Source organism: Oryctolagus cuniculus, chromosome 7 (genome assembly GCF_964237555.1).
Source record: "Oryctolagus cuniculus chromosome 7, mOryCun1.1, whole genome shotgun sequence".
Taxonomy (NCBI): Eukaryota; Metazoa; Chordata; class Mammalia; order Lagomorpha; family Leporidae; genus Oryctolagus; species Oryctolagus cuniculus.
Window position 1 is genome coordinate 48,678,228 of NC_091438.1, and position 26,058 is coordinate 48,704,285.

The following is a 26,058-nucleotide window of genomic DNA, read 5'->3' on the forward strand; positions in this document are numbered from 1 at the left end:
AGAAATGGATAAATCCTTGCCACAGAAGGTCCAATTATGACAGAGAGTGACACATGTGAGACTGTGCAGAGGAAGACTAAAGATGTTCTGCTTGCATGGGCAAGACACCCATCATGGGAGAGACAAGGAATCAGAGAAGGGTGGGAATTAGACCAGGTGTATGCAGTAGCTTCTAATCGTGCTATCATGTTGTAATCACGTGGAGAGCCTAAGAAGACTGGTTGACAGGAAACACCTAAGGAATGAGAAATGAGCATTTTTTCACTTTTCATTAAAGAATTTTCGGTTATTTCCTGAAGATATCCCTGGAATGCCCTAAGGAGAAATAACTGCAGAATGTTGCTTTCCCCTGGGCACAGGGCATCAGCCAAGATCTATGCCTTGCTCTTTAGTTGGCAGTTTCCACTTTCTGCTTCTGCTCACTTCTTTCCCCCACCTGGCCTTCTATGTGTACAAGAACATTGACAAGACTCACCGGGCAAAGCGTGTTCCTGTCCCAGCCAAAGTCATGCTCACCCTGTAGAACTTGTCCAGCTTCCTCCAGGTGGAAGCCCTCCCTCCGCCTTCCCTGACAATCTGTGACGTAGCAGAAAACATGTTGGTGTCCAGCACAGGCTTTTGACCTCTAGGTCATGTGGGTTTAGTCCTTAGCCCCTTGTCACCATGATCTTCTCACAGTCTTGTTATTGACCAAGGACTCTGGTGGCTCTCATACTGTAGGGCTCTCCCTGTGGCCCCACCCTCCTATGAGATGGATTTAGGAGAAATTTTCCTGCAAATGTCTTCTCTTTGCAGTAACAAGTCTGTGAAAGTGCATGTTTGAGATATGACTCTCATCCCGGGACCTGGCAAAGACCATTATTTTCCCCAGGGGAAGCACGGAGGGTAAACTGAGGCTGAGGAGGAGCTGGTGGGGGTCTGGCTAACTCACCTGCAGCAGAAGCTGGGAGCAGGGCTGTTGGATTTTTTTTCTAAAGATGAACTTTTCCTGTCCACTGACTTGTCTTTGGCAATCCAACATAAAGCTGGACATCTCTGAAACACAGGAAGCCCCAGGCTTACCAGACCTCTAGGCTAGCAGGCTGATTCAGGGAGGCACCAGGAAGACACTTCCCCCACACCCTGGTGTGGGAAGGGCCTTGGATGAGAGAAAATGAGGCAGAGAGAAAATGAGAGGCATAGAGAGAGGACCCCTATCCAATAATTCACTCCTTAAATGTGCACAACACCTGGGGCTGGGTCAGGCCAAAACCTGGCTCAACCCAGTCTCCCCATGGGTAGGAGAGGCCCACGTGCTTGCGTTCACCTCCCCTTCAGCAGATGGCAGCTGAGGTCTCTCTGGGTCCCTTTAGCTGTACCAGGACTGCCTGGAGCCACCCAAACTCGCACAAGCTCCACACATGCCTGGAACTGCCTTCCTGGCTTTTTCCTCTCTGAGATTTCCTCCAACCCCCTTGTTTTCCCAGCTGCTGTGGTGGCCTCGACCTTGTCCAGCAACTCAAAATTAGCTCTCAGCCACATCTGTGAAGCTGGAACAGTGGCTCCATTCTTCCAGGAGGCTGCCTGCAGTGCCCAGAAACTTGAGATCATTTTTTAAGAAAGATTTCCCAGGCCTGCGCCGTGGCTCTATAGGCTAATCCTCCGCCTACCGGGGCTGGCACATCAGGTTCTTTCTAGTCCTGGCTGGGGCTCTGGATTCTGTCCCAGTTGCCCTTTTTCCAGGCCAGCTCTCATCTCAGCATTCTAATTCATTTCATCCATGCCCTTCCTTTGATCAAGTGATTGGTCCATGCTGAATTTGTTTCCTCTTTACTAAAATGGATCAGTTGGAATTCCTTGCTTGTGAGTTGTTTCCTTTCAGTGTTCAGGTTATGCACCAGATAAAGCAGATGCTGGTGTTGGGAAAGTGGATTTCTCTGGTGTCTCTCTGTAGAGAGAGACTCCCTCTGGGAACATGTGAGCGCACCAGAGGCCCAGGCCTGATGGTGCCTGGGCTGCGCTCTGGGTGGGATGGAGGTGGACAGGGTTGCCTGTCCTCTCCCACCACACTGCAGTGGGGTCTGCAGGAGGAGCATTAGTGGGAATCAAACCACGCTCTGGTGGGCAGCTTTGGGGTGGAAATGAAGGTTCCAGCTGGAGAAATCCTGAAGGCAACTATGCAAGGGGCCTGTGAGCTGGAGAAGAAGACACTATAGACATCCTGCATCTACATCGGGAACACCCTGTGCAGGGGATAGGAAATCCTTCCAAGGCTCTGCTATCCAGGTGAACCCAGAGGCCTCCTGGAGCAATTCTCCCAGAGCTTTCTGAGTATACACGCAGCAGGTTCAGTCTCTGCTCATAGAGTCCCATCCATGTCTGCGATGTCTGAATGGGGCCTGCTTAGTTTCTGACTGGCTTTCTAGTCTTGCTTTGCAGAGAATCACAATGAAAAGAGACAGACAAGAGACTCTGGCCCACAGGTAACTCTGAATGCTGAGGGGCTGGTGATGGAGCGAGGAAAACCAGAGAGGATTCCAAAAGCAAGGGATCCAAACAGAGGTCAACATTAACACCTTGAGCAACAACACCAAAGCCAACCCAGAGACTGCAGATGGGACCTCTTTGTTCATGGATTTACAAGGATGTGTCCTAACTCTATTGGTAACCTGCTCTACTGGGAGCTCATACATTGTTTCCATTTATTAGTAATGTCTCAAGTTCACTTTTAGTCAGTCTGACCTAAAGGGAAACAAAGCAGTGGCCCTTGATTTCTGTGTGAGTTTTCATCCTTCATGACTGAATCCCAAATTCTGATGCATGATTCATTTCTGCAGTTTTCCTGAGATTTGTTGGAAGATGTTTCATTTCCAGAAAGTTACCTTGAAAAAGAAACTCAAATGGCATCAAATATCTGGAGAAATCTCAAAGGTAGAAGAGCCCAGGGAGGTTTTGTGGTCTCAGGAACCAGTATTCAGAGTCACTTCATGTAATATAAAATACAATGCTTTATTTACACATCTTCTGTTCACTGTTTTGGATCTCTAACTGGATTTAGGGCAGTTCCTGAGTCTGCTTCTTCACACTGAGCTATGTGTCAGTGCACTGAGCACCTGCCGCAGTCTCTACCCCAGCTCTAAGCACACCCTGCCCTTTTAACCAAGTATTAGAAAGACAGAATGGGAGCTTCTTTTCTCTGCTGCAGGCTCAAATATCAAGAACTTCCAGAAGGCACAGGATGATAGGCAATTGAAGATACTCACCCACAAACAGGGAATGGATCCCTGTAGGTACCAGTGAAGTGAAGTTCATAATATCAAAACTAGAAACTCACAGTGAGACCGCCAGTGGGAAAATACCATGCAGGGGTTAACAGAGAGTTGGAGGTGTGGGAGGGAGGGTGGTGGAGGGAGAGAGAGAGAGAGAGAGAGAGAGAGAGAGCGCGAGAGAGCCTATAAAGTCAGACTCAACCTCTGCTCCTGAGATTCAGCAGAAACCTGAGCCCACATGAGCCACCAGCTCAACAGGGGAAGATTCTCTCATCTCCGCAGACAGGTGCAGATGGCCTAATTGCTAGGGGCACCGCTCCTGCACTATCTGTCACAGAGTAATAGGGGCGGTGATCTGCACCCCTCAACTACAGGGTTTACATCCCAGCAGCCGTTCTCTGAGAACCCCGTTGGGGACGCGAGGAGCCCGTGAGGGTAACAGAGTGAGGGCATTTCACTGACTTATTATCAAACGGGGTAAAAGTGCTGACGGCGGTCCCTGGGTGGGCTCGAAACACCAAGCTTTCAGTTAACAGCCGAACGTGCTAACCCACTGCGCCACAGAGACACAGCTTCTGCCCGCACAGCGCGACGCTGCGAGCTCCAGAGCCCCGGGCACCGCGGACCGGCGAGCAGGAGGCACACTGTTCGCCGCGAGGGTTACCTGTGCGTTGGGAGTCGGGTGGCCGCGGGAAGCCGCGTGGCATTCGCCCGCCCGCCGCAGGAGCCCGCTCCCCGCAGACGCCCGGGTCCGAGTCCCACCGGAGAGAGTGGGCCGGAGGCCGCGGAGCGCCCTCGTCGGCGCCGCCTCCACTCAGGGAAAACCCTGCCCCCGCCGCCCCTGCCGCCCGCGGGCACTCGGAAGCATCGCATCGCCTATCCAGCTCCGGGCTCCCCAGGGACAGGGTCGCGGTGACGGCCGCTCTCGGGTCCCTTCGCCGAGAACAGGGTTTGGCCGTCACGGGCTCTCCGTGGGGACCCGAGGACTCCAGGCCGAGTCTGCCTGTCCCTCAACCCCTCAGCTGCTAGGCCACCAGACCCCTTTGCACAGACCTGTGTGTTGCGGAGGGGATGGTGCCTATTGGGGATGAGCAGAAGAACGCACGGGTTCCTGAGAGTCCACGACCCCCCCACCTTCTAGTTCTGCTATTGTGACTTCAGACCGTTCCCTGGCAGCCTGGGGCCTCTGGCCACACTCCTGCGGCAGCGTCTGTGTATGGGCAGTGCCTTCAGCTCAGACCTCTGGCATCTTGGCCCTCACGTTTGTCTCTAAGGAGTCTGCGAGTTGTGACTGCTGACAAAGTTCCTCCCAAAAGTAAGTTAGAGTGAGATCTGCATTCCTGACTCTCTTTACACCCCCTCTTTGATGTGAAGAAGAGTTACAGAGATACTAATTGTATCTGGTATCACTCACACCTTAGAGCTGAGCAGCTTGGTGAGTGTAGGAGCTTACCAGGCAAGACCACCGTCAGCAGATTGCACTCCCGTGTGTGTACTAAGCAAGACGACTGTCAGCACAGTGCACTCACGTGTGTGTAACTAAGCAAGACCACTGTCAGCACAGTGCACTCACGTGTGTGTAGCTCATTATTTGTGTGGCTTTCTCCTGTCCAGGCTCTGGCTCTGCTCTGACACAGCTTCATCATGGCAGTACCTCCCAGCACTGTTCCTGGCACAATGGCTAACAGCAGTGCCCTGGACACCTACTACGACCTGCGGGCCAAGCTGGAGAGGAGCCAGCAGAACGTCCAAGACATGAGAGAGAAAGTCCTCACTGCCAGAGCTACTGTTTACTTCCTGGCCAACCGCCTGCAGAGGCATGGTAGGTCTGCAGAGCCACGGGCCCAGACTGAGAAGTGGGGGTTCCCTTCCTCAGAGAAATGGACACTCTCTACTTTATCTTCCCTGTTCTTCATCAAAGTAAACTCCTGACTGTACTCTGGGTCGGTAGGTGCCTGTATTTCATCCTCAGCTTGCCGCAGTGGAGAAAACAGAGGCACAAAGATGAAAGTTTGCAGGGACAAGGTAGGGAGGAGGAGACTAAAACCCCAGGTGAGGCAGTAACTGCTTCTTCTGGCTCAGGGACCTGTGTCAGCTCCTAGGAACCAGGGCAGCACTGTGCGCTCCACTGTCTCAGCATTCAGTTCAAACACTTACTAAGCACCCATCTACAGGTAGCTTCACTTGGCCTGAAAGGGGTAATGATACCCGCCTGCCTTCAAGGAGCTCGGGACTGTCTGTTCCCAGGCATCTGGCACTGAGAGCAGCCCTGGCAGGCACAGAGGGAAGCCCTAATGCCTGCAAAAGTTTCTTTTCCCCAGAAGTGCAGAGAAGCCATTGCTCACTCTCTGCTTACGAGAAGGCCATGTCCAGGAGACTCTGAGACCTATGCCACCCTTTCTGTCTCACCCTGCACAGGAACTTTGCAGATAGCCAGCAAGGGCAGGTTGTCCTCCAGGATGTGGCCCCCAGACATGAGCATGAGGAGAACAAGGCCAAGTGCAGAAGACTGCAGGTCTCAATCGCAAGCCAGGCCAGTGTAGGTGCTGGCTCCCCGTCTCCATAGCCAGCTTTGCCATTCGGAAATCTACTGGAAAATCTTAAAGCTGCTAATAATAGAGGGAAGAGGGGGAGGCTGTAATTCCTGTCGTGTACACGGGAACAAGAGCTTGCGAGGGCAGGGATGCTACAGGAGGGCACCTGCTACACTGCAGTTGTTTGCTTTCAAATTTCAACCATGATTTTTCAGTTGATCAGTGTGAGTATGGGAGGGCTTCAAACCTGTGATGCTGTTTATTGTCATACACAGTGAACAGTGAAAATTATAGCTTCCCTGACAATGAAATGCAAAATGATCTTTAAGACATCACATTATCAAAAGTGTACTACAATTAAAGGTGGATATCTCAGGGTTTAGGCTGTCACTTGGGACACCCACATCCCCTGTTGGAATGTCTGATTTCAGTACTGGCTCCTCAGGGCAGGTGTCATGCCCAGTGGGCTGTAGTGCAGCTTGGGATGGCTGCATCCCATGTGGGAGCGCATGGAATATAGTCTTGCCTTTGCTTTCTGATCCAGCTTTTTGCTAATGAGCCTGGGAGACAAAAGATGATGGCTCAAGTAAGTGAGTAGCTGACACCCTCATGGAAGACCCAGATGGAGCTTCAGTGTTCAACCTGTGCCCAGACCTGGCTGTTGTTGGTGTTTGGGATCTGACTCAAAGTATAGCAGATCTCTCTTTAAAAATAAAACAGGGGCCAACACTGTGGCATAGCAGGTAAAGCCACTGACTGGGGGGTTGGCGCTATGGCTCACTTGCTTAATCCTCTGCCTGCGGCACCAGCATCCCATGTGGACACCAGGTTCTAGACCCAGTTGCACCTCTTCCAGTCCAGCTCTCAGCTGTGGCCCAGGAAGGCAGTGGAGGATGGCCCTAGTGCTTGGGCCCCCGCACCTGCGTGGGACACTAGGAGGAAGCACCTGGCTCCTGGCTTTGGATCGGTGCAGATTTGGGGGGTGAACCAACGGAAGGAAGACCTTTCTCTCTGTCACTCTCACTGTCTCACTCTATCTGTCAAATAAATTAAAAGAAAAAAAAAGCCACTGCCTGCGGTGCTGGCATCTCATATGGGTGCTGGTATGAGTCCTGGCTGCTCTACTTCTGATCCAGCTCTCTGCCTGGCCTAGGAAAGCAATAGAAGAAGGCTCAAGTTCTTGGGCCCCTGCACCCATGTTGGAGACCCAGAAGAAGCTCTAAACTTCACACGAAGAGAGAGAATTTTCATCCCTTGATTCCCTGCCCAAGTGGCTAAAACTGACAGGGCTGGACAGGCCAAAGTGAGGAACCCTGCATCCATGTCTCCGCTTTGGTGGCTGGGTTCCAAGTACCTGAGATATCTTCCACTGCCTTCCCAGGAGCTCACTAGTAAGAGTTGGATCAGAAGTGGGGCAGTCACGACTTGAATCAGCACTCCCATATGGGCTGCAGCTCCCAAGAAAATTTTTTAAATCTTCAAACTATTCAGGGATTACTGAAACTCCACACAGGAGAACCATCAGTCCTACAGTCCTTGGTGTCCTCCCAAACAAGGAAATCACTGCTGCAATTCCCATGTCAATGTTTCGTTCAAGAAGCCCCAGGGCTTGCTGCTTGCAGTGGCTCATGACTTAGATGAGGCCTAGGAGATGTGAACCCTGGCATTGCCTCATTCAAATCCAGTCCTCTCGTCACGTTGCTCTACCTTCCATGAACTTCTCGTTCCTCATCTCTAAACTGGGGAACACACATGAGTCCAAAGAGTACACGAGTGACAATCCCTGCACATAGCCTGGTCCCTGGGTTTCCTGTGTGGTGGAGGGGACTGTGCGTCCTCCCCATAGACAGTGACCTCGGCTGCATGGCCACCTGTCCGCTGAGGAGGGCAAAACTCTGTTTCCGCAGGGTGTGAGGAGTACAAAGACCTCATTGCATCGGTGCTGGAGGAGAAGCCTGACTTTGAGGAGATGCGATCAGCTGCGAGGCTGGGGTAAGGAGCAAGTCTGTGCAAGGAGAAGTGGAAATATCCATGGCTGAACCGGACCAAGACTATCAGTGGGGTTGTGGGGTTGGGGTGAGGTAGGGTGTGGGGTTCTCCATGAAGTAACATATGGGTAAAATGGATCTAATGCCATGGGAGGATACAACAGTGCATGTCCAACTGTGTGTCCCTGACCCATTTCTTAACTTTCCTGGGCTGGCTCCCCTGTAAGAGGAAAGTGCTGACAGCATCTCTTGCAAACGTTCACGAGGTCATACTCACCAGTACAAGTGGTTGCCACCATCTCTGACACACATGGAATCTCAGTGATTTGCTGTAGTTGCTAGACTTGCTCTTTCTTATAGACATGGTGACTGAAACTAATGGCATTTTCTAGAAAGATTTATTTGTCTATTTGAAAGTCAGAACTACACAAAGAGAGGGAGAGACAGATGTTGGGGTGGGAGAGATCTTCCATCTGCTGGTTCACTCCCCAGATGACCTCAACTGCTGGGGCAGGGAATGGCCAGAGCTAGGGGCCAGGATCCTCTTCCTGTTCTCCCACATTGGTTGCAGGGGCCCAATCACTTGGGCCAGATTTTGCTGCTTTTCCCAGGCTGTCATCTGGGAACTGGATTGGAAGAGGAGTAACGGGGGTCGAACTTGTACCCATACTGGATACTGGTGTCCTGTCAGTTTAACATTTACACCATGGCACGGGCCCCATTAATGAGCTTTCCTACAAGAGATATTTTCCAGCTTTTACAGATATTCTTTCATTTTCATTTCATTCTTCATTTCCTCTCTACCAATTTTTTAAGCACTATAGGGCTATTTAGTAAGTGCATAATTGTGCAGCTATTGCCTGGAAAATGAATTATTACTTTTCTCAAGGCCAGCATTTCCCTTCCTAGAGAGTGTCTAACATAGGGTAGATTGTGGCATTCAAACTGTCTTTGAGCACTTTGCTGAAGTGATCCTATACAGTCATATGTGTAAAACCCATGCAAACAGAGATAGGACTTGGAAGGGGGTACAGGCCTGAAGCCCCTGTTTGATTCTCCTGTAGGCCTTGACTTGCCCCACACTTTGTAGCGTTTCTAGGGATTAGAGATTGACAATGTGAGAACAACCACTTGGCTGACAGAAAGAGAACATTCAGGCATCTGATAGGGTGGGTGACTCTAGAGGCTTGGTCCAGCTTCAGGATTCTGTGGTTCTCAGCATTAACTGGATGCCCCATGTGTACCTCTACTGAGTGCTGTGAGCTGAATAACACATGGCCATGTCTGTCCAACAGAGCTCACATCCTGTGTTGGGGCAATGAGAAATGCTTCAGGCTTTAGAAAACAAGGAAATCTCACAGAGATGACACAATCGTCATCTGAAGCTCGTGTACTATCCTTGCATTCCTACTGGTTATCCTCATCTTCGTGACATTCTTTTTTGTTGTTGTTGTTTTTGTTTGTTTCTTTGTTTCTTTCTTTCTTTCTTTTCAGGCAGAGTTAGTGAGAGAGAGAGAGAGAGAGACAGAAAGGTCTTCTTTCTGTTGGTTCACTCCCCAAATGGCTGCTACAGCCGGCGCTACACTGATCTGAAGCCAGGAGCCAGGTGTTTCCTCCTGGTCACCCATGTGGGTGCACGGCCCAAGCACTTGGGGACAACCTCCATAGCCTTCCTGGGTTACAGCAGAGACCTGGACTGGAAGAGGAGCAAGCAGGACAGAAACGGCACCCTAACCAGGACTAGAATCCGGGGTGCTGGCACCGCAGGCAGAGGATTACCCTAGTGAGCCTCAGCGCCAGTCTATCTCCATGTCATTCTAATGAATGTTGCCTTCATGGCCTTTATGGGACTTCCCACATCTCAATGCCAGCAGGCGAGCTTGCTCAACACAAATGTTCCTGGCCCTATTTTCATACTGCTTGCTGTTCACTACATGGATGTGGGCTGAGGTGGGGGACTGAAAGGGCATCTTAATCATAGCAAAAACAAACAAGCACAGGGCCTCTGTGCACATTCCCCCTGCCAAGGCAAGCCTCACAACATACACCAGCATGCACCGTGGGCACTGCCCTTCGGCAATTCTAGTGGATGGCTCTGCCGAGGCTCCTGTGAGCTGTCATTCAATCTTACATTTCTGTCTTCTTCCCTACCTTAGGGGACAAGACTCCCTAGTTCAGGCTCGGGCCAGAGAACTCACCCACTTACGGCGCAAGATACAGGAAGGGAGAGAGGTCTGCTCCCTCTTTGCCCAGCACCTGAAGGACACGGGCCAGGCTTTTGAGGGCCTCCTCAGGAGCACGGACGTTGCCCGCCACCTTGGACAGAGATTCTGTGAACAGTTGGCCCAAGGAAGCCAGCTGGCAGAGAGCCTTGCCAGAAAGCTCACGGCGGGTAAGAAGCTGCAGCTCCAAAGGCCCTTCCTCCTCCAGAGCGCCTCACAGGAGGGAGAACCATGCCCTTACCGCCCCAGCTCATTCTTTTGCTCTTGTCTGTGGCACTTAATCCACATGCAGTTCGGACTTTTCAGAGCACTCAGGTAATTCCTTCGAGTTATTCTTTGCAAGGTTCCATCTACAGTCAGTAAGAAAGAGTACAGAAGACTGACTTCATCTTGATGAGCATGGCAGGAAATAGACCTCTTTTTTTTTTTTTTTTTTTTTTTTTTAGTTTTCAAAGGCAGAGTTTCAGAGAGAGAGGGAGAAGGTGGGGAGAGATCTTCCACCTGCTGGCTCACTTCCCAGGAGGCTGCAGTGCCAGCACTGGGCCAGGCTGAAGCATGAGCCAGGAGTTTCATCCAGGTCTCCCATGTGGGTGGCAAGAGCCCAGGCCATGAGCAGGAGCTTGATCAGAAGTGGAGCAGCCAGGAATGCAACCAGTGGCTCTATGGGATGCCAGCACTGCAGGCACTGGCTTAGCCCTCTACACCCCAAGGCTGGCTGCCAGATATCATTTGTGAAATGGCTTTTCACTGGATGTAGGATTCTAGATTAAAAGTTTTGTTTTGCTTTTTTTCTCCAAGGATTTACTTATTTATTTGAATGCAGTGTTACAGAGAGGTAGAGAGCGTGAGGTCTTCCATCTGCTGGTTCACTCCCCAAATGTCTACAACGGCCAGCGCTGTGCCGACCCGAAGCCAAGACCCAAGAGCTTCTTCTGGGGCTCCCATATGGGTGCAGGATCCCAAGGACATGAGTGGGCTTCCATTGCTTTCTCAGGCCATAGCAGAGAGCTGGATTGGAAGTCGAACAGCCGGGTCCTGTACTGACCCCATAAGGGATGCCGGTACCACAGGCAGCGGTGGCTTTACCCACTATGCCACAGCGCTGGCCCTGAGACTCAGTATACTTTCAAATCTAATTTTATACATATCTTACTTCCTGTGAGCTGGAAAAGAAGACACTGTAGACATCATGGACACACATCGGGAACACCCTGTGCAGGGGATAGGAAATCCTTCCAAGGCTCTGCTATCCAGGTGAACCCAGAGGCCTCCTGGAGCAATTCTCCCAGAGCTTTCTGAGTATACACACAGAAGGTTCAGTCTCTGCTCATAGAGTCCCATGTCTGCGATGTCTGAATGGGCCTGCTTAGTTTCTGACTCACTTTCTATTCTCGCTTTGCAGAGAATCACAATGATCAGAAATCTGGAGACAGAGAGGAGACCCTGGCCCAAAGGTAACTCTGAATGGTAAAGGGGCTAGTGATGGAGCGAGGAAAACTAGACAGGATTCCAAAAGCAAGGAATCCAAACAGAGGTCAAAGTTAACACCCTGAGCAACAAACAAAGCCAACCCGGAGACTGCGGATGGGACCTCTTTGTCCATGGATTTACAAGGATGTGTCCTGTCTCCAATGGTCACCTGCTCTACTGGGAGCTCATACATTGTTTCCACTTATTAGTAACGTGTCAAGTTCACTTTTAGTCAGTCTGACCTAAAGGGAAACAAAATAGTGGCCCTTGGTTTCTGTGTGATTTTAAACCTTCATGACTGAACCCCAAATTCACATGCCTGTCTCTTTCTGCACAGTTTTCCTGAGATTTGTTGGAAGATGTTTCATTCCCAGAAAGTTATCTTGAAAAAAACACAGAAATGACATCAAATATCTGGAGAAATCTAACTAAAACTTGGAAGAAATCAGGGAGGTTTTGCTGTCTCGGGAGCCAATGTTCAATGGGCCATTTCATGTAATATGAAATACAATGCTTTATTTACACATCTCTGTTCACTGTTTTGGGTCTCTAACTGGATTTAGGGCAGTTGCTGAGTCTGCTTCTTCACACTGAGCTATGGGTCAGTGCACTGAGCACCTGCCGCTGTCTCTACCCCAGCTCTAAGCACACCCCGCCCCATCAGAAGTGGATGCTACCTTTCCTCTTGATGCAATGGCCTCTCTGGTGTTCGTGCCACTTCCATGAGCTTCAGATCAGGACCTGTAATGAGCTTTGCTTCCAGGTTGCCTCAGTTACCTCTCTTATCTTGCCTCTCCCACCAGGCCCCACAGAGAGCACCAGGGGGAGGGAGGGAGTGTGGAACCTGAGGACGCAGTGGATGAACGGTATCTGACTCCTTCTGGCCAGTGCAACTGTGATCAGCCTTCCAGTAGAGACACCGTCCTGTCTGAGGCACAAGAAGCCACCTCTGCTGAGGACACAGGCCGTGAGTCCTTCTCTTGTAAATAAAGTACAGCTCAAAACCTTCCAGTAGCTTCTTCCTTCTGCATGCTCACCACTTCTGTCTGAACTGAGCTGTAGCATCTGTGTAGACAGGCCTAGAAGCTTCTCCTTGAAAAGGCATATAGGCTGAAAACAGCGCTGGGCTCAGGTGTCAAGTGCAGTCCTGGGTGGGTCAGATGATTTTCAGTGTTCCTGGTTGACATCTCGCCTGAGTCACCCTGCCACCACTGGCATAGAGCATCTGATGCACGCACAGCGGCCCATAGAGGAGAGTGAAGGGAGCACGGGAAAGTTTCAGCCAACTCCACAGTCCATGTACACAACCTGCCTCTATTGGGACAGCTCTTTTCCTGAGATGGTCTTTTTTTTCCCAAAGTTATCTATTAGTTTGAAAGGCAGAGTTACATTCTGGCAGAGAGGGGCAGAGCGAGAGAGAGAGAGAGAGAAAAAGTGAGAGAAAGAGAGAGGTCTTCCATCGTCAAATGTCCACAACAGCCAGAGCTGATGTGATCTGAAGCCAGGAGCCAGGAGCTTCTTTTGGGTCACATGCATGTGCAGGGTCCATGGACTTGGGCCATCTTCTACTGCTTTTCTAGGCCACAGCAGAGAGCTGCATCAGAAGCGGAGCAGCTGGGACTAGAAACCCTCCCCCCATATGGGATGCCACTACTGCAGACAGTGGCCTTACCTACTATGGCACAGCACCAGCCCCCCGTGCTTGAAATGGTCTTGATAATTATAGTCCGTGGATGGAATACCTGCATTTTCCAACCATGTAGGAATGCTGCCAGCCTTGCTCAGTTATCAGGCATCCTGTCCCCTTTCCTCCTCCCAAGGTCTGATCAGAGTGACAGTTGAAAGGTGATTTTCCTGAAGGCAGGTCTCTGATGCTGCCAACCCCTGGTAAATGGCCACAATGTCACACTTTGTGCAGCAACACAAAGTTTCTTTTTTTTCCCCCCTGAAACATGGGTGGTTTATTCTCATTGCTGCATTGCCATCCAAACCAAGAGCCGACATGTCTGGTGAAAGAAAGGCCATGAGTAACCATGGTGCCAGCAGCATGCTCCCCTCCCAAAACCCCCCAGGGGCCAGAGCAGCTCCTGCATGGACAGAGGAGCCCCCTGGGCAGCAGCATCGCTGGTGTGTGTTCAGAACACAGCTTCAGTCTTTGTCTTCTCTCTCTTGATGTCCAGCTTCCCTTTTTTGAATTTTTGTGTATATCCTTTTCTTGGCAGGAGAATGAGACTGTGCTAATTCACTCAGGACCCACTGGGCTATTTGCTTAGCAATATAAACCCCGTCAGGCTTGTCTTTCTCCCTCTCCTTCACGTGGCAGGTATAAGTAGGTGCCCTTTATTACTCAGATCATCCTCCTAGGAAGGAATCCCCATTGCCCTTTCACATTTCACCGTGAGCTGCAGAGGAACTGTTCACCATGTGTTGAACTGGTCTGGGCGAGGTATGTAGTAGAGGAAAGTATTTCTAGTTCCTGCAGGTCACACCGAGGAGGTGGCCACAGCTTCCGTGGGAACCGTCTGGCCTTACCTGGAGGCCGTAGGGTCTTTGTTCCTCCTCTTTGCCTCTCCTCCACCTCCCATGCCCTTGGGTGGAGGCTGCCCTGAGAGAGTGCTCAGCGCTTGCCCATTCTTCACTTGAAACCCACCCAGGGACTGGTGTTCCCTGATGAGAGCATGACGTAGGCAGAGGGGTAGGGAGAGGCAGGGATCTTGTAAGACGGCCTCTGGCTGTCCCATAGTGACAAAGATTCTTCCTCCCTTCCCTCATTTCACGTCCTGGTGGACTGCTGCAGAAGATGAGATGCAGAAACTACAGCAGCATCTGAAGGAGACCATGGTGGTCAACGTCAGCCTGCGACAGATGCTGCAGCGTCACCTCAGCACCATGGACAGAGACAGTGGTAGGGGGACCAGAGGGGCCTGAGTCTGGCAGTGGGTGTGTTTCCACGGGCAGGCCACTGGGCCAGAGCTTCACAGAATCTAAGCACATGTTAGACCTGCTTCACCCACTTCATACAAATGGCCTGGCTAGAGAGTGAGCAGTGGTGCTGTAACTCCTATTCTGGAAGCCACCAAATAGGCTTAGGTAGAGACTTGACCACGCTAAACTCTTCCTCCCACTTTTAGCCATCTGACCTCAAACCGTGTTCGTGCCTCTGACTCTGTGCACGGTCTGCGTCTGTTGGCTTATGTGAGTGTGGTTCAGTAAAACCCAGGTTTCTGAGTCCCGCCTTTATCACTCTCCTCCGCTTCCACTCTCATCTGCCTCCTGTGTCTCGTTTGGTCCTTGCTCCTACCTAGAGCTCCTCGTGGATCCTAGGGTACTTCTGCCTCAGCCCTCGCCTTCCACTGCTCTCATGCCAAGGCCACCATGCTGCATCATTGGGCTGGGCCCCAAAAGTGTGATCGAATCTCACACACAGCCCAGTCTTCCTCATATTGCAGCACCGGGTATGAGAATGATGTGAATGTGCTGGAGCTGGGAAGCAGGTGACCATGAAGCTTGTTCCCCATCAGCCTGTCAGTGCAGCCCTCAGGCCCTGCAGTGGAGTTCAGGAAATTAGCAGGAAGCCTTCTCTTAAGTGAATGTGAATGCCTTGCCTGACTGTAATTCTCTCCTGGACAGGATGCACCTCCAACCTCTACTGGCAGGTCCTGGATTCCATTGTTCAGCTGTATGATGAAAACAGGGTCCTCAGGGAAAAATACCAAAGACTCCCAGTGTGCAGGAACCCTGTGGGCAGAGGTAAGTGGTGAGGGCACAGCGGGAGGTCTTTGAAAATGTTGCCTTCAATGAGTCTTCTCATGAAAGAAACTACACAGAGAGCTTTTAGGTTTTCTTCTCCCAAAGAGAACCCAACAACAAGGAAAGCGAACCTTTAGGGAATAGCTTCTGGGTTTGCATTTGCCTCCCCTACAATGGATGGAACAAATCAAAACCAAACCCCCAATCCTTCCCTAAGATGGGTTGATGGCAAACATCTAAGGTATGAGAAATGAGCGTTTTTCCAGTTTTCATTTTTTTTTTTTTTGATTTTTTTGACAGGCAGAGTTAGACAGTAAGAGAGACAAAGATAGAGAGAAAGGTCTTTCTTCCGTTGGTTCACCCCCAAAATGACTGCTACAGCCAGTGCACTGTGCTGATCCGAAGTCAGGAGCCATGTGCTCCCTCCTGGTCTCCCATGTGGGTGCAGGGCCCAAGCACTTGGACCATCCTCCACTGCCTTCCCTGGCCACAGCAAGAGAGCTGGACTGGAAGAGGAGAAACCGGGACAGAACTGGCGCCCCTACCTGAGCAAGAACCGGGATTGTTGGCACTGCGGCTCACTAGGCTAATCCTCCACCTCACTTTTTATTAAAGAACTTTTTGGTTAGTTCCTGAAGATATCCCTGGAATGCCCTAAGGAGAAATAACTTTGCAGAATGTTGCTTACCCTGGGCACAGGGCATCAGCCAAGATCTATGCCTTGCTCTTTGCTTGGCAATTTCCCTTTTTCTGCTTCTGCTCACTTCTTTCCACCACCTCCACCCTCTAACTGTACAAGAACATTGACACGTCTCACCGGGCAAAGCGTGTTCCTGTCCCAGCCAAAGTCACGCTCACCCTGTAGAACTTGTCCAGCTTCCTCCAGGTGGAAGCCCTCCCTCCGCCTTCCCTGACAATCTGTGATGTAGCAGAACCATGTTGGTGTCCAGCTCGGGTTTTTCACCTCTGGGTCATGTGGGTTTATTCATTAGCCCCTTGTCACCATGATCTTCTCACAGTCTTGTTATTGTCCAAGGACTCTGGTGGCTCTCACACTGTAGGGCTCTCCCTGTGCCCCCACACTCCTATGAAGTGGATATAGGAGAATTTTCCTGCAAATGTCTTCTCTTTGCTGTAACAAGGCTGTGAATGTGCATGTTTGAGATATGACTCTCATTCCGGGACCTGACAAAGACCTTTATTTTCTCTCGAGGGGCAGCACGGAGGGTAAACTGAGGCTGAGGAGGAGCTGGTGAGGGTCTAGCTAACTAACCTGCAGCAGCAGCTGGGAGCAGGGCTCTTGGCATCGGGAGGTGCTGGGGCCCTGTGTCCCACACCACGGGCAGCTAGCACACTTCAGGAGACTCTGCCTTGCATGTGCTAGCGCCACCATCTCCTTCCAGCCTGTGGTCCACTCCTGTCACTTCTCCCCTTCCCCTCAGTCGGGCTCCCCCTGGCCTCCATCTCCATCAGCTCCAGCCCCAGCCCCAGGCAGTTGTCAGCAACCACACAGAAGATTGTTCATGAGTTGTTTTTGTTTGTTTGTTTATCTATTTCAGGTAACAACTGAAGTATTAAATGACTTGTTTAATTTCAATACCAAAAGTTAAGTCACCAATAATTCTCCAACTGATGAGAAAATAAAACAACAAAGCAAGTCTAAATCAAAGAAGTCACCATCACTGAGAACCAAATTACATGGCAGGACCAATGGACCCTTTGCTTGGGGAAATCACAGCCCTTCCATCTGCAAATGTGATAGCCCCTAAGACACCAATGCCCAGATCAGGAGAGGATCCTCAAAGGCCCTCATCCTTTTCCCTCCCAACTCCAGCCTGGAAAGAGCAAGGATTTGAGTCCAAGAACAGGCAGAAAAAAGTCCCTGCAGATAGTTTACCAGCTCTCGGGCACATGTTCATTTTCCTTGAATGGTAGGAGGATTAGCCTAGTGAGCCGTGGCGCCGGCCGACTTCTATTAAATTTTCCAGCACACTTTCAAAAGCTCACTTTTACTGCACTGTAGTGATGGAGTTTAAGCCACATAGTTGTGTAGCCTGGGGTGTGTTGCTTGTGGGACTCATCAAAGTGACAGGGGCCTGAGTGGGAAATGGAGATGACAACAGCAGGCCCAGAGGGAGAGTTGGGAAGAGCATGGGAGCATAAAAGGACCCTTCCCTGACCGGGAATCAAACCTGGGCCACGGCAGTGTAAGCGCCAAATCCTAGCCACTAAACCACCAGGGACACACAGCAAGCAGTGTCTGGTCTGTTTCCCTAGCAGCAGAAGCTGGGTTGGACACACACATAGGAGAACTAATCCATGTTACCACACCTGGGCCTAGTCCTGCCTTCAGGGAAGCCCTGGGAGGCCACCCCCTGCAGATTCCCGCCAAAGTGTGTACCACACTGGATGCACCAGGAGCCCCGCCCCGCAGGCAGCCAGGTGCCAGGCACTCTGGCATTTGAGATTGATGGACATGGTTCCAGCTGCCACGCAGCCATGTAGCTGCACCTGCAGGACCTTGACCCTGGCCCTTTCCTTCCATCTGGCAGTCCCCTGCCCTGGCTCAGCAGATCCTTTTATGGGGATCTGGAGGGCTCATGAGTTTGGCTTTAACAATTCATATGCACAGAAAGAAGTAAATGAGAAACTTGGACAAATTTCAGAAGTAAAAAAAGCATTCAGATCCATGCCTAATTCCTCAATCTAACCCAGTACACATTTTTTATTCAATTACTATGAAAAGGAAGGAGAAAAAAAACCCCTTTCACATATAGCTTTGCTGTAGGCCATTGCTGAAAGTTCAGAGTTGCCCTCTATGCACTAAACGTCAACTGAGCACCTCAGATGCAACTTCCCCGAGGGATTTTGTCAGACTCGTGTGGTCTTGTGTCTGCCTTTCGGAATGCAACAGGCGCAGCAATGAACTAGGGCCCGGTGAGGTGAGGAGACGCCCATGAGGAGATGGCAGTGTCCCGCCCCATGAGACTTGCCCGGTCCTCTTTGCTGGGGCAGCATAGCTTCGTCTTGGTGGAATTGTTACTGGAGAAATTGCAGGGTTCTTGTCTTCGCACAAGAAAGAATTCAGGTGTGAGACAGAGAGTAGTGGGAGGTAAAATAGCAAGGTTTATTAGGGCAGGGACATCCGTAAGATGGATGGGCACCTCTCCAGACAGAGCCTGAAGACTGGGGCGGGGGCGGGGGCGGGGAGGAGCGAGGTTACATCTTGAGTAGAGAGATTACACCTGACCAGGCCAGGCGGGCACCTCAGCAGAGAGGCAGAGGGCTGAGCGCAGTCCGGTTGAGGCTGGGGGTTTTTAAGGAGATGGGTCTTGCTTCCCCACCTCTCCTCCTCTTGGAACAAAGGGTTTTTTCGATGTAAATAGAAAAACTTCTATCTGAGTTTTCTCTTGAAGGTCTGAAACAAAGGACTTTATGGATGCAAATGTGATCAGACAGGAGGAAGCGAGCAGGGTGTTTGAGATGCAGATACTGGGCTGCACCTGGGAGATCGTGGAAGGTTTGTCCCGCAAAAAGGGTGGGGACCCCCACTGGGCAGGTTATGAGGTGGAAGGGGGCAGGGCAGGGCTGGATGTGAATGCCGGGCTGCCCCTGAAACACCATGGGGATGACCTTGAGATGCAGTATATGCTACACATAGATGTCTTCTCTTTAGGCCTTTATGTCACACACACATAAGCTCATAACTGACTTCCTGCCTAACAGAATTAGACTGAAAACCGTCTTTCTAGCACCAAGTGGGGCTAACACAAACGACAAAACGCGGTAAGCGTGGCTGATGGACAGTCTCCGGGACGCTTCGCTGGGTGCACACCTAAGGCTGCTTTGTGCTACTTCACCAAGGGCCTGAGGTCCCCAGGCGCGACCTCGAGGCCGGAAGTGGGCTGGGGGGAGGGGGAACGGCGCGGCCCGCGGGGACCCTGAGGGGCTGTGCCCATGCAGATGAGGCCACGTGTGGTGGGGAGGCTGCTGCTCCAGCACCTGCCCCTGATCCACGCACGAGTCCCACGCTGTGGAAATCCTCCTGGCCTGTTGCGGGACACTCGCTGGGATCTGCGGATCTGCGCAAGGAGAGCCTGGGGAGGAGAGGAAGTCAGCGCATGTGAATAGAGCGAGTTGTGCGCAGCTGTGCTTGGGCAGAAGTTTCCGGAAGTCATACTTCAGCAGAAATCAGCTTGTGAAGAGCCCTGGCAGCTCTGCCAGACAAGAGTTGGATCTCCAGCTTCTGGAGAACCCGCACTCCCTGAGGCCCCGCACCCCTGCGCCTTACCGCGCCCTCGCACGTCCCCGAAGCAGCCTATGGAGCTCCTCCTCCGGACGCCCCTGGAGCTGCCGGGTGCCAGCCGCTCCCACAGGAGCCGCGCAGCCAGGGCCCCGCCACGGTCCCTGGGCCCGGGGCAGGCCTGGCAGAGGCTGAAGCGGAGGACTGAGCCGACGGAGGCGTGCGAGGACAGCCCAGTGCCACTCCCGGGGGGCGCGAGGGACATGGGTCTGCTCGCCTTGGTCCGCGCCGCTTACTTGAACTCCGTCACCAGGAGGAAGGACCGGGTGACAGCAAGGCCCGTCCTCGAGCCACAGGAACACACGCGCTCCTGGCGGGTTAGATGTGGAGTCGAGGAACGCCCCGGCGTCAGAGCCCTCGTGTTTGGGATTGTTCTGAGCGTGGGGAGGATGGGGACCGAGCTCCAGCCGAGATGGAAACACTCAGGGGCGGCAGGGTTTGAGGGACTGGCTCGTGGTGGTCTTTGGGGGAACTCAAGACCTTGCTTGAGAGAGATTCCCTCGGGCGTCTGTGTCCCTGCTTGCGTGTGCGTTGTCGTTGGAGCTCGTAGCGGCTCAACTCAGCTCCTTGTACCCTGGGAGCCTCTGGGTCTCCCTCCCGCCGGCCACCCCCGGGTGCCCAAGTGTCTGCGGACACCTCCCCTGAGGCCCACCATCTGTTCCCTAAGGCTGCGTGGTTTCTAAGTTCAGCTGAAAGCCAGGCTGCCTGCGGGGCGGGGCTCTTGGTGCACCCGGTGCGGTTCGCCCTTTGTTGAGAATCTGCAGGGGGCGGCCTCCCAGGATTTCCCTGAAGTAAGGACAAGGCGCAGCTTGAAACATGGATCTTCTTAGACGTACGTGTTTAAGGTAGCTGCTGCTGCTAGGGAAACACACCACAAAGGCCTTACTGTGTGTCCCTGGTGGTCTAGTGGCTATGATTCGGCGCTTTCACCGCCGCGGCCCGGGTTCGATTCCCGGTCAGGGAAGGGTCCTTTTATGCTCCCATGGTCTTCGCAACTCTCCCTCTGGGCCTGCTGTTGTCATCTCCATTTCCCACTCAGGCCCCTGCCACTTGACAAGTCCCACAAGCAATATGCCCCAGGCTACACAACTAGGTGGCCTAAACTCTGTCACTACAGTGCAGTAAAAAGTGAGCTTTTGAAAGTGTGCATGAAAATTTAACAGAAGTCTGAGAAGAGCCGGCTGACGCCTAGCATGGAAACTGTGGGGCTCTGCCTTATGTTTGTCGCTGATGGACGTCAGCATTCACTGAACCAGCACACTCTCATCCAAGGCCCCTCCCACACCAGGGTGTGGGGGAAGTGTCTTCCTGGTGCTTACCTGAATCAGCCTGCTAGCCTAGAGGTCTGGTAAGCCTGGGGCTTCCTGTGTTTCAAAGATGTCCAGCTTTATGTTGGATTGCCAAAGACAAGTCAGTGGACAGGAAAAGTTTAGCTTCAAAACAAGAAATCCAAACAAGACTGAAGTTTGTGAAATGCCCAGTGCAATCTGGGCACATGTCTCAGTCTTCTTAGGGAAGGATTTTGGGTTTGCTTTTGATTTGCTCCATCTGTTGCAGGGGAGCCAAATGCAAACCCAGAAGCTATTCCCTAAAGGTTTGGTTTTCTTGCTGTTGGGTTCTCTTTGGGAAAAGAAGACCTACAAGCTCTCTGTGTAGTTTCTTCTTGAGAAAACTCATTGAAGACAAAGATTTTCAAGTTGTGATCCTGCTCCAGGCTTGAGTTGTGAAATCAAGACTGTAAGCCCTTACTACTGAGATTGTACTGAAATAATAGGGGTCGTTGCTTCTAGCAAAGGTTCTTGTTTCTTTGATTTTTTTAAAAAAGATTTGCTTATTTTATTTGTGAGGTAGAGCTACAGGGGTGGGGTGGAGGAGGGAGAGACCATGAGAGAGTTGTTCCATGCCCTGGCTCACTCCACAAATGGCCACAAAGGCCTGAGCTGGTCTAGTCTGAAGCCAGGAGCTAGGAGTTTCCTCTGGGTTGGCCATGTGGGTTCAGGAGCCACTGCCTTCCCAGGCATATCAACAGGTAGCTGGACTAGAAGCGCAGTTGCCTACCCTGAAAGCAGCCTTCATATGGGATGTGGGACCACACACCAGCCCCTGTGTTTTTTACTCAGTTTACTGTCCATGCTACAGGTCAGAGAATTGTGTGCTTCTCACTACATTTTGAGGACAGAAGTCTAGGAGAAAGTCTGCACAGAATAGAGAGGAGGCAGCCGGCCCTAATTTGTTCAGAGAAAAGTAATCCCAGAAGTCGGTTGGTCGACCAGCTGCCTGCAAATACAGGCTGGAACACATGGCAGAAGGGCCTGAACCCCAGTGGCCGCACCTTTTGAAGGAGGCCTCAGGCTGGGGGTGGGGGTAGGGAACAGCATGCAAAGGGGATTCAAGGAACTGGGCAAGGCTTTGGGAACCTGAAAAGAATGCAGGGTGGGGCCTGCGCTGTGGCTCACTAGGTTAATCCTCTGGGTTCTAGTCCTGGTTGGGAGCCAGATTCTGTCCCGGTTGCCCCTCTTCCAGGCCAGCTCTCTGCTGTGGCCAGGGACTGCAGTGGAGGATGGCCCAAGTGCTTGGGCCCTGCACCCCATGGGAGACCAGGATAAGTACCTGGCTCCTGCCATTGGATCAGCGCCATGCGCCAGCCTCAGCGGCTATTGGAGGGTGAACCAATGGCAGAGGAAGACCTTTCTCTCTGTCTCTCTCTCTCACTGTCCACTCTGCCTGTCAAAAAAAAAAAAAAAAAAAAAAGAATGCAGGGTGGAATATGAAGGCAATACGGTGTGAGAACCAATGGAGGTGCCAGGGCAAGAAACACATACCAAAGTTTCTCTCTTTTGGGCAGTGAGGGAGAATGGCTGAGCCTTTATGTACTTGTTCCATCAGTTGGGTAGATATAACAAGCTATTTTAAGGTGCATCAAAGGTTTTCAAAAAACCACCTGGAATACTTTTCTTGTTCTATGCTAGCACCAAAGTCCTACAATAATTTCTCACAGGTTCAGTCTAGCTTATTCATGCTGCTTGTTACCTTCCATTAGCCCCAAACAAAGCATGCATTGAGTTCTATGGAGTGCTTTCCTGTCTTCTCATGCTTCCTGAACGCCCTGTCATGTGACAGCCCAGTTTCTGCTCCCTGTCAGTGACTCCTGTCCTGAGGTCCCCCACCTGGCCACACCAGTAGTCTCAGTGTCTACTTCAACACACCCGTTATTGCATATGCTGGTGGAAGGCTTTTCTTAGTGGTGGCCAAGGGGAGGGCACTTGCAGGAGAGTCGCAGGGGTTCTTTTCCTCAGCTTAGTAGAGAAATAAAATGCCAAGAAACAGTTGGCAGAGAGCCAGAAACTTTTATTCGAAAAGAAACTTGTATTTGATTGGCAAGTGACAGAGAAGGCGTCTGGTCCAAGAGCAGAGCAAGTGGAGTGCGTGAGCTGGACACTGGCTTTGAGGACATGTCCCAAGTTTTAAGCCATTACTACCTGTTAATTAGGTTATCCTATTGGGGGCACCCATTGGACAGGGCTTTCACATACTGTATATTGACTGGATTGGGTCTCATGAAGATAGCGGGGGTCTCCTGGAGACAGACCTGATGCAGAGATTTAACAGAGACTCTAAGATGCATGCAACATTGAGCTGAGAATTGGAAGTTGAGAGTAGGAAATGCAGGTTTGTAAGAATAAATATGGATGTTGTTGGCATATAGAGGTAGTATTTGAAGGTGTATTGGCCAGACCTGGTGTGTGTCTTGGGTGATGGACAGAGGACAAATAAAACCAAGGCTATGCAAGCTCAAAGTGAAGGTTGATTCCCTTGCTGAGCCCTAAGTTCTGACCCAGCGTGGACCTTGCATGGCCTCTCAGTGAGAGAAGCACGATCCCCTGTCACGGCTTCTGTCCTCCAAGGACGGCAGGACTCCCAGACCTGACTTGGGGAACAACAACTCTCCAGGTTCTTCTCCTCATCTTCCTTTCCCCAGGGAGAACTGGGTACAGAACTCTCAACTATTTGAACTTCATCAAAAGACCAATATGTTAACATTTCAACCATCAACATTTCTTTAAAATAAAGATCTCTGCGAGTGAGATCCCAGTAGAAAGAATGGGCCATCAAAGAAGGAGGTACCTTTCTCTGAAGGGAGGAGAGAACTTCCACTTTGACTATGACCTTGTCTACATAAGATCAAAGTCAGCGACCTCAAGAGGCTTCCATAGCCTTGGAAACTCATGACTAGAGCCTAGGGAGATTTCTGACGCCATAAGCAAGAGTGTCAAGTTGTTAAGTCAACAACAGGAGTCACTGTGTACTTACTCCTCATGTGGGATCTCTGTCCTTAATGTGTTGTCCACTGTGAATTGATGCTATAACTAGTACTCAAACAGTATTTTACACTGTATGTTCTGTGTGGGTGCAAACTGATGAAAACTCTACTTAATAGTCGCCGCCATGGCTCAATAAGCTAATCCTCCACCTTGCGGCACCGGCACACAGGGTTCTAGTCCCGGTTGGGGCGCCGGATTCTGTCCCGGTTGCCCCTATTCCAGGCCAGCTCTCTGCTGTGGCCTGAGAGTGCAGTGGAGGATGGCCCAAGTCCTTGGGCCCTGCACCCCATGGGAGACCAGGAGAAGGACCTGGCTCCTGCCTTCGGATCAGCATGGTGTGCCAGCCACGGCGGCCATTGGAGGGTGAACCAATGTCAAAGGAAGACCTTTCTCTGTCTCTCTCTCTCTCTCACTGTCCACTCTGCCTGTCCAAAAAAAAAAAGAAAGAAAGAAAGAAAGAAAGAAAGAAAGAAAGAAATCTCTACTTAATATATACTAAATTGATCTTTTGTATATAAAGATAATTAAAAATGAATCTTGATGTGAATGGAATGGGAGAGGGAGCGGGAGATGGGAGGGGTTCAGGCGGGAGGGAAGTTATGGGGGGGGGGGAAGCCATTGTAATCCATAAACTGTACTTTGGAAAATTATATTTACTAAATAAAAGTTTAAAAAAAAATAGCAACATCCTTACATAACTGATAAATTAAAGCATACTAATTGAGGAAATTGGACATTCCCAAAGAAATCAACATTGACCTCAAGAGTTGTTGATCTTTTTATATCACACATCCCTGTACATGCTTTAAACATCATATAAAATAGATAAAAATATGTTTTTATCATAAGATTGGTTATTACTTTTACAGAAAACCCATAAGTCCAACAAACTACAATTCCATGAACCAAAATTGACTTCTTCATTTCTCTATGTTGATTCTGTCCTTTGGTTTCCTTTCTTTTGCGTCTGCTGCTGCTGCTTTCTCCTCTGATCAGAACTTTACTTACCTACCCCTACCAGTTAGGTCACCTTCTAAGAACCACTAAGGCAACACTTGGAAGCTGGCCGTTGGAGACAGCAGTAGAAACAAGCAACCTGAATGAATTTCTGATGTTTCACTATGGAGAGCTGTCATACAATTGCAAAGAACCTTTTTTGATTTGCTTCAGGTAAAGTTAGACATTTTGATATTGATAGTTTTGTGAAAGTCTTCTATTAAAATACTTCTGTATGGGTGTGTTTGTTAGCTTTTACTCAACACTTCAATAAACCTCTTTTGCAAAAATGGCTGTTTTGGGGGATACTCTCAGTAGTGACCACTTTGACTGCAGTAGTGGTAGGTACATTGGTGGTTCAGTGGTAGAATTCTCACCTCGCACGCGGGAGACCCGGGTTCGATTCCCGGCCAATGCAGGTTTGTTCTTTGCATTTTTTGGATCTTTACACTTCTCTGCAAAATTGCACTGCATAGGCCAGTGCTAAGACCCTTGTCTAGGTGATCCTGAACTGAGGACAAGAGCCCATGAAGCAGCAACACAATCTTAGTGGGATCTCAAAGTTACTATGCTCAATAAGAGCTTAGGAGAGTTTTTGCAGTTTGGAATGTTGGTTCTTGGAGCCACTGCCACTACCACCTAAGCTCCTGGACAGTCCCTGAAAACTTCAAGAACACCCAGGTCCTCGATCACGAAGTGGACCTTGGGCTGAGCGCTGAGCCGCCTTTCTGTGGAAGGAGAGGAGCCGCGGAGCTGGCGGGAGCACCCGGGGGCCTGGGGCACAGACACCGTGAACCAGATTTCTTGGCCTGGGCCACCATCTCTGCCTCCGTAAGTTCAATGCTGTTCTGAGAATGGGTCCACGTCCCCCGTAGTGTGTGCGTCAACAGGTGTTGGCCTGAAAATTACATCTTTAATAAAAGAAAACAAAGTGTTTATCTTTAAACAACAGTCAAATGTTGAGGAAGAACATGTAGACCTCCTGACCGAAGATAAGCGACCTAAAATTTTCTTTCCTCTTCCCTGAAAGAACCTCTATCCCCTGTAGCCTGAGAACTGAGACTGGGGGAAACCACACATCCTGAGAAGAGGGGCTGAGTAACAAAGCAAACTGAATTGCCAACTGGTGAGGCCAAGGCAACTTAGGCTGGCTGACAAGGTCACAGCAGAAGGTGTCTCAGCAAGGGGTGAGAATGACAGCTGTGGTCCTCTTGGTGGTTTTAGA

General features: G+C 50.7%; 1 protein-coding gene, 1 long non-coding RNA gene and 2 other non-coding genes across 4 annotated transcripts; 3 read left to right on the top strand and 1 right to left on the bottom strand.

Moving 5' to 3' along the window:
• Window positions 1–348: 348 nt before the first annotated feature.
• LOC138850403 (uncharacterized) lies at window positions 349–4,338 on the bottom strand. The gene is made up of 3 exons (XR_011390121.1): window positions 3,913–4,338; window positions 932–1,035; window positions 349–576 (listed from the first exon to the last, which is right to left on the bottom strand). It is a non-coding gene; the product is annotated as an uncharacterized lncRNA (long non-coding RNA).
• A 48-nt stretch (window positions 4,339–4,386) lies between these two features.
• Window positions 4,387–16,077, top strand: LOC138843266 (neuroblastoma breakpoint family member 6-like protein). The gene is made up of 9 exons (XM_070076778.1): window positions 4,387–4,683; window positions 4,863–5,070; window positions 7,690–7,774; window positions 9,927–10,162; window positions 11,395–11,446; window positions 12,266–12,429; window positions 14,260–14,367; window positions 15,093–15,212; window positions 16,055–16,077. Exons 2-9 carry the CDS (start codon window positions 4,893–4,895, stop codon window positions 16,075–16,077), a joined length of 966 nt encoding a protein of 321 aa, XP_069932879.1. The 5' UTR covers window positions 4,387–4,683; window positions 4,863–4,892.
• A 4,330-nt stretch (window positions 16,078–20,407) lies between these two features.
• Window positions 20,408–20,479, top strand: TRNAE-UUC (transfer RNA glutamic acid (anticodon UUC)). The gene has a single exon. It is a non-coding gene; the product is annotated as a tRNA-Glu (tRNA).
• Window positions 20,480–25,180: 4,701 nt separating this feature from the next.
• TRNAG-CCC (transfer RNA glycine (anticodon CCC)) lies at window positions 25,181–25,251 on the top strand. The gene has a single exon. It is a non-coding gene; the product is annotated as a tRNA-Ala (tRNA).
• The last annotated feature ends 807 nt before the right edge of the window (window positions 25,252–26,058 follow it).